At 34.6% G+C, this 8,169-nt stretch overlaps 1 protein-coding gene across 8 annotated transcripts in view; it reads left to right on the top strand.

The window, feature by feature from the left end:
• Window positions 1–277: 277 nt before the first annotated feature.
• Window positions 278–8,169, top strand: part of LOC119637506 (troponin I) — a 29,646-nt gene continuing 21,754 nt past the window's right edge. For 3 of the 8 annotated variants that reach the window (XM_038033566.1, XM_038033562.1, XM_038033567.1), the window contains exons 1-2: window positions 284–400; window positions 7,542–7,584. In XM_038033566.1, the coding sequence (XP_037889494.1) occupies window positions 7,570–7,584 (15 nt within the window). In that variant the 5' untranslated portion in view covers window positions 284–400; window positions 7,542–7,569. Of the gene's footprint in view, window positions 401–7,541; window positions 7,585–8,169 lie in introns of all 8 variants that reach the window. The other 5 variants (XM_038033564.1, XM_038033569.1, XM_038033563.1 and 2 more) reach the window with 3 other exon arrangements.

The raw sequence follows: 8,169 nt of genomic DNA, 5'->3' as shown, positions 1-8,169 counted from the left end.
GAAAGATGAAAAATTATTTGTGTAGACGCAAAGAGGTGTGTACTTGTATTATAGACGAATATCAACGAAAAGACAGTTTTTCAGTTAAAACAATGCACAGTGGTCCAAGTGTATTCAATAAGTAAATTATTTTTGCTAATAGTTGCCTAATATTGATGGTCACCCCAATGGTGATAGCATGCGCATTATGCTTTTTAGAGAGAAAAGCAAGTCTGCTTTTCGTTCGTGAGAGAGACTGTTAGATATGCAGCAGTAATGATATTTAGAGGCCGGAAAAATGATCTGTTGTGAGTTGGTGGAAAAAAATATAGTCTGCCGTAAAACGTCGGACCGTTCAGTCTTTTTGGTTCTTTTCTAATAGTGTGTTAGCACAAGAACACCTTATTTTATTTTCTTTAAGGTGAGTGAAGCTGTCGGACAAATAAAATAAAATAAAAAAAAAAATAAAAAAAGAGTTAGAAATTAGAGGCAGTTTTAAGAAGCCTTTAGGAAAAGAAAAGCAATCAAAAAAAGAAAAAAAAGAGAAGAAAAGAAAAAATTATATCAATAAAGTATTCACAATATTAAGGGAAAAGAGTCTTAAGCTTAAAAGCTGAAGTGATGAAAACACTTTTTATTAGTCAAAGTGAGTAAGGGCTAATAAATGATAAACTTGAAACTTATATATATGTACACACACATATATATATACACACATATATATATATATATATATATATATATATATATGTGTGATTTGTGTAGAGTATAAGTGTGAATAAAATTTCGAAGAATTTTTCGAAATCAATTAAAAACGATTGCATAACAAAGTTTCTTGTATGGTGTTTTGTATGTGGATTATAGTATACACACCTTACGTTTATATAGATTCCTCAATGATATGGCTAGAGTATGTTCATGTGTTGTGAGTTAATATGTGAACGTATCTGCAACCAAGAGCAATGAAAATGGTCAAAGTTATACATGCATATATATATATATATATAAGATAAATATCAAGTCGCCTGATCTAAAAATAATGAAAAGTAAGAAAGCTATATTCGCCTTGGGGCGAATCTTGGATACTTATCGTTTTTTAGGTAAATGTATAAATAAAATATTGCGGTTTTTTCTCGATATGGGCGTGGCAATATGGTAAATAATTGTGCTACAAATGCGTAAGTATTGTATTAACGCAAATTTATTGAAATTTTTGATTGCTTTGATCTAATTTAGTTTCTATGTATGTTTGATCTATGGTAGTTTTTAAGAAATTGTGGGCGTGTTTATTAAAAGATTATGTTTATTATTTAGATAATGTTTGCATGTAAAACACAAGTTGCACAATTTGATCTCAATTTCCGTGGATCTAAAAAATCTATAAAGAGACAATCGGATGGAAAATAATTAATACGACTCAGAATCTTACGCTTATCAAGAATATATATACTTTATGGGATCTCTGATGCGTACTTCTGGGTATTATAAATGGAAAGACAAGTAGTGTATCTCTATCCATTCTTGACAATGGATTGCGGCTAAAAAAGGACGGAAATAAGGGAAAGAAAATTCAGAAAAATTGTTTAGAAATTGCTATCGAATATTAGAAAATATAAATGAGAATTTTTTTGCTACAGTTTTTGTATGTTTTAATAAATTTTTGGCTCAAACTTTGCGGGCTTCAAGGTCTTGTTAAGACAGACACATGAACACACATATACGTATATATAGATATATCTATGTATATATAAATATTTCTGCAAATATATATATATATATATATACATGGTTTTGCAAATATTGATAGAATATATACAATGAATATTCTATGCACATAAATTCATTAAACTGTGCGAACATGCGAACAACGGCATATGTGCAATAATTTGATCTATTTTAAGATTACCTTTACATAGCGATTCCATCAATTCTTTCAAACGAACATAAAGAATGCTCTGCTTTTGTTCGCAAGTGCTACTAAAGTTTGAAAATCTTTAAACCAAATAAAAATTAGCCGTTCATTTAAAGTTTTACGGAACTCCCCGATAAGTTGGAACAATAATTTCAAAAAAAAGAAATGTTTTCCTTCTATGCGTTTGTATTGCTTTTTGTCATTTACATACTCTTTCATAATATTATCACCCACTCACCTATTTTTTATGAATACATTTCGATACATGGTGTACATGTATGCAGTCATATGCGTATATTAATTCTAATACGTTTGCATATTGGCCCACGCATTTTGACATATTTACGCAAAGCTATACACATATACGTGTATATGTACACATGCATACAGGACTATTCTCTTTTCACTCTTCGATTTTCTTATTTCTCTACTGATCTCTTTTCTCCTAATCTAACGTAGGCAGTTACATCTATATTCTTATCCGTTCGTTCAACGCACCCAAAAAAGAAAAACGTAACCTGCGCAGACAATTTAATCCACCTCCTTATACGGACAACAACTAAAAGCGAAAAAGAATAAAAATTAGATGTATCAACTTTTTTGCTTCTTTATTTTTTGTTTAAATTAAAAAAATTATTTCAAATCTTTCGATCTTCTAAAAAGCAAATATATATACAATTAGATGCAACAACAATAGTTATATATATATATATATATATATATATATTGTATATTTTGGTTACATTGTCTCTTATATGTATGTAAATGTTAACGGAAACTATTTAAATTATTTTCATCGATTTGAAAGGAGTGATCCTTTAATTTATTGCATTAATCGAAAATACTGAAAACGTTTTTTTTTACTTTCACGCTTCTCAGTTGGCTGGCTGCTAGAGACGAATACAGAAATACAATAAGTTAATAATAAATATTGTCAAAAGAGAAATGGACATTCTAAAATGTCAAATACTGTCTTCAGCCACTTATAAATATCTATTTAAGTTGCTTCAAAATGGACTTCATTGCAAATGATACGCTTAAGCCGAAGCTTGACGTTAACCAAAATTAATCTTCTTCAAAGAGCGTTTAGTTTGTTGATTTTGGAAAAAAGGTGCAAATCACACGACACGTGTATATGAGGACTAAATTAGTGGAGTCTACGATCAAGAAGTTCGGTAAAGGAATGAAGCAGAACGCATTTCAATATTTGAACCAGTTAGCCAAAATGCCACGAAAGTGAAGTTTAACCTGATGATTGTTGTTTACATCCTAAACTAGCTCTCTCTATTTTAACTTGAAATTATAATTTTTGTTTTTGTTGGTTAATAGGGGTATGTAATATTGTGCGTATTTGTGTGTGTGTATGAGTTTTTTTTCTTTTTTTGGGCGAGGAAAGCATCGAAAGCCGCCCTCTTTAGGCAGTGCGACACTTTAGCCCGCTCAAAAATACCTCGTCCCCTATCCGTACGTTATGATATGACCGTTAAGTATACGTTTACAGGGAGGGTGGCCGTCTAAACACTATTTAAGAGCCTAGATTGACGCTCCTCCTTTCTTTATTTTTTCATTATGTTTGCGGCAAACACCGCAACCGGTTTTCATTTGTTCACCTCGTGCAGGACATTTGCCATAACACTATCGGGGAGAGGAAACTCCCCGATTTCCATCTGTACTCTCTGTCATTCATTTTGTTATTCGGACAGACAAAGGACACGTATTCAGCGTTTTCAGGGCATTTGCAAAAACTACAAAATGGGTTCTGCTCTATCTTAAACCTAGGTAAGTGTGTTCGGGAACGACCACAATCGCTCGCACGATGTGTTAGGTAAAAGTAAACCTTTCCATGCTGTCTACAAAACCACAGTCGCAGATCTGGTATGAGCCGTTACGTTCATTTACCTTTGTTCTACCTGCTCTAATGTTTTTGCCATTCGTTCATCAAGGACCGTTTCCGTCGGCGCTCCAGGCTAGCCACGAAGCTCATGCATTGCTGGCCATGATTATATCGGTCACTAAACGGTGATCGTTTCTGTTGAATGCTTTCTCGGCAGGATTGTCAATCGACAATTGTCGATATGCCTTATCGAGACAAGGCAAAGATTCAAGTATGACGCTGTTTTTCAAATGTCCACCCATTTGAAATGCCAATCTGTCGCCCAAGTGGCAAATTCGCCTGCTATGAATAGCGGGTTTTTCCTCCATACGTCACTATAGAGAATATCCATCTGCATCCTGAAGTCGACTTCGACTAACACATCACGCCTCGTTTGTACATTACTTAGGCTGGTGGCCCGTTCGCTGCATTGTTTAGCTTCTAAGCACCTGAAGCACTTCAAGAGGTAATTCTTTCCCCTTATTCGGTCGATCGTCCATCCTACTTTAATTTTCCCTGCCTTCTGTAGTGCCTTGCCGGAACAGGCTTTTTGCAATAATTTAATAGCTTCATTAGCGACTTGCTAGTTGCTTATTATTATTATATTGCTTGTTGATCGTGACAACAATTTCTTCTGTTGTTGCTGCTTCATTCAGACATTTCATTTTCCCCTTAATTTCGTTCTCCTTCAACCTCGTGCTAACTTTGTCTTCGATTATCTTTGTCTTTAAACGTGTATTATTACCGTCCTTGCCTTGCTGCCATTCCAACGACATTTCACCCTTAAGAGTGCTGCCCACTTTCAATTTTTTTTCACCTGTCTTACGTAGCATCCGGCTTGGTGGTTACGCCATTCTCTCTATTTTCTGCTCTCTAATGGCTGCTCACTTTCATTTTTCTGTTTTTGCGTCTGTTTACCTCTCTGTGTGTGTGCGTGTTTTTTTTTTTTTTTTTTTCTTTAGTGCACGTAGTAGCAGGGCACTGCGAATATACATTGTGGTCCAAGCCATCCCGGATGCCCTTTCGCATAATTACCTTATCTCCCCCTTCCTCGACTGACACTCCGACTTCGCATGTCGTCTTCTTTCGGCTTTATACTGAAGCATATCTTGCAAGACACTGACGCATTTCTTCTATCTTTCAACTTAGTTTCGAGTCGTTTGCTGTCATTTTGTCAACATGCTCTCCCGGATAGTAGTCTTAAGTGTGCTGACATCGCTGTAATTTCCTTCACCTTCCCACACTTTCCATCAGACTTCTATTCGTCACCAGTATGGCTTCAGTTTTGCTTACTCGGCTTAACTTATCGTTAGTTATGATTTGTAGTAACTTGGTCAACGCTTGCTATACAGTGAGGGCAATACGATCGGCAAAACCTATAAATTTCACTTCTCTTGGAAACTCTATATTGAACAGGTTGTCATACATGAGACTCCACAGGAATCTTCTTCGCTTGTTTAAACTTTTTATGATGTTTTCGCAGTCAGCCATGTTAAATGCGTTTCTGATGCCCAATGTGATGACAGCGCAGAACTTTTTTGTTTCTTTCCTTTTTCCCAAGGATCGATGCTTTGTTGCCAGGATCAGTTCTGCTACTGTTGTTTGCGGCCAGAGAGCATTTGCAATTCCTGGTATAGGCATCCCGCGGTAACTCTATTGTTTATTATTTTGTACAGCAATGCCCACGAATCGTTATTTATGTCTTCACATAAATTGTTTCAGTATCTCGGTTCATTGGTTTTCATTGCTACTTTGAGAAACTTCTTCGCATTTTTGTAAGACTCGAGATGATTTATATTTTCTCTGGATCTTGTCCCTCGTGTCTTGATTTTTAGGCACTCCTCCCTCAATTGGCTTGTTTCTTCATTCTACCAACACATTGGCATCTGGTCCTTTATGTACTAAGGTATGCTGGATGTAAGCCACGACAGTATTCAGATCTTCTATGTGTGTGTATTTATGGTTGCATAAGCCAATACGTCGATTCGAAGGGGTTTACAAATACCTTTACAGTAGATACTATATATAACAGGAGCACATGTAAGACATTTGTCGCTTCAAGCAAACATGTAACATTTAGAAAGTTTTTATAGCTATTAAGGAAGGATATAATGAAGGACGGGGTATAGAGCGATTTGGCTTTCTAAAGATGCTTGGACACCGTGTGAGATAATTTAAACCGCGTCCAATTGGTCCATTATTATTGAAACTTTTACTGTTGAAAAAATTCAGATAAAATATCCTCAGGTTATGTGACAAAATAGGCTTAGTAAATGTCAAAGTCGGCCTTTTTATGTGACAATATTAAGAGCTATAGAATGTATCGGAACTGCTTAAAAGTTGTTGTCAGACTTGTAATAGCTTCTATGCTAGAATGATTTCGAAAGGAACTAACAATATCGCCATTTTTTTATTAGTAATCTGTGAAATATAAAATAAAACTACATGAAGTTTTGGCTATATATCTAGTAAACCTGTGCAAACGTGTAAATGGGTCAATCACGTCACTCTGGCAACTAAAAGATTACAGTAACGTGCGCATAGATTTTAATAATTTGGCAATATTTTTAACAGTGAATTTTGGTCTATACACGCTACCGGATATGTTAATGTAAGGACGAAGTGTTTCCATAGAAACTACATGTTCATTGTATGAGAATGATGAAAAATACTTTATTCGCAGTATTGCACATCGCTAGCTATACATTTTTTCCACCTATCTGACAATTACTGAATGCTATGCCTTAAAAAGTCTTACTCTTTTTTCGCGAGTTATTCATCCTTCAGACCTCCCTTGCCTTTGTGTGCAATGAAGCTTAGCAAGTGCATGATCCGCCGTTGTAAGCAAGTGATGATTGGAAAGGGTCAAGTCTGCGGAATAATCCCCACGGACTAGCACTTTCCAGTTAAGCGCTTATAGCGACATGAAAGTTGTATTGTTGTTAATTGCAAAAGATTGGTCATATGTCAACAAGAAAATGGTGTCAGTGGTGCGGTTTGACGGTAATTCCATTGATAGCTATCGCAATCTATGGGCAAATTCTGATTTTATAATTACATACCTGCTATATATTTACAAAGAGATTTTTCTTAAAGTCTCATGGAACTTTGAAGTGAAAATGGACTTAATCGGCTCGCCCTCTCACGTTTGCTAAAAGGCAGAGAAGTAACAAAGAAAGCTGCGTTCGACATGTAGCAAGCTCCTGGCACCCACCGTCTCAAACGAGCACACAAAACTTGTAAAACGTGCTAGAGTTGTGGACCTGTAGCTTAGCCGATATGGCTACCGACGCTCTCCCTCTTTATATGACTCCACGAAATATATATGCTTTCGTTTCAGTAGTTGTAAGATTGCAATTTTATCTAACCTATTTATGGGCTAATCTGTCTGTTTCAACAAGAAGCGTACAAGGGATTAAGTAGACGAGCAATAAGACGTGCGGAAAGATGAACAGACGGATGGATATAAAAACCGAAAACTACAAAAGCTCGATTTGGAATACGGGTTCGACGGTTCGTCCCATAAAAGTTTACTTGTCATCGCGAAATATGATTTAATATATATCTAAAAATCAAAATCTTCCTCTTCTTCCATTTGGCCTAAGCTTTGTTTTTAATTTTCTAAGCCTATATATATATATATATATATATGTAAATATATAATTTTTTAAACCACATATATATGTATATGTATATCTACTTAATATGCGCATATACATTTATACACATATATCCTCAGAATACATGTTTTGCTTTGGTTCTAACTTTTAATTACAGATTCTAAAACCTAAAACCGACAAACAACATGGCTGATGACGAGGTGAGGTAAGTATCAATAAAAATACATATTAAATTACTATATAAAAATAATAATCATAATACCAGTAGTAGTGGCCCTAGAAGCAGCAACAAATAGAATTATTAATACTAGTAGTGATAGTAATGTTAGAAGTTGTAATAGTAATAGTACTTATAAAAACAAATTTTAAATCATAAATAAAAATAATTCTTAATAATTATTTCAGTAAAAATAAAATTAACTGCGACTTCAAGTGACGTATATTGTATGTGAATATGAGGATATTGTGAAGGTGAGAGTCAATTAAACACAACAGTGATTTAGAAGCTTTTTATAGGCAAACCAACCAATGCTTTTTAATTTGTTTTCTGCTTTTTCCCAAATGCTTTAAGCTTTTAGCAAAAACATGAAAAACGAGAAAAAACAACAAAAAACTTTCTTTTGGATGCTTACTAATTTTATCCAATCCAGTAAAAACTAATACCCTACGTTAAGTTTTCAAGTGTTTCTTCCTTTATGTAATTTTTTGTTAAGATCTTTCAAGAAAAGTAACAAAAATCTTAATAAAACTTTGTTCACCTATTGCAGAAAAAGGCCGCACCAGCA

Source organism: Glossina fuscipes, unplaced genomic scaffold, assembly GCF_014805625.2.
Source record: "Glossina fuscipes isolate IAEA_lab_2018 unplaced genomic scaffold, Yale_Gfus_2 59, whole genome shotgun sequence".
Taxonomy (NCBI): domain Eukaryota; kingdom Metazoa; phylum Arthropoda; class Insecta; order Diptera; family Glossinidae; genus Glossina; species Glossina fuscipes.
This window is presented reverse-complemented; position numbering and strand designations above follow the sequence as displayed.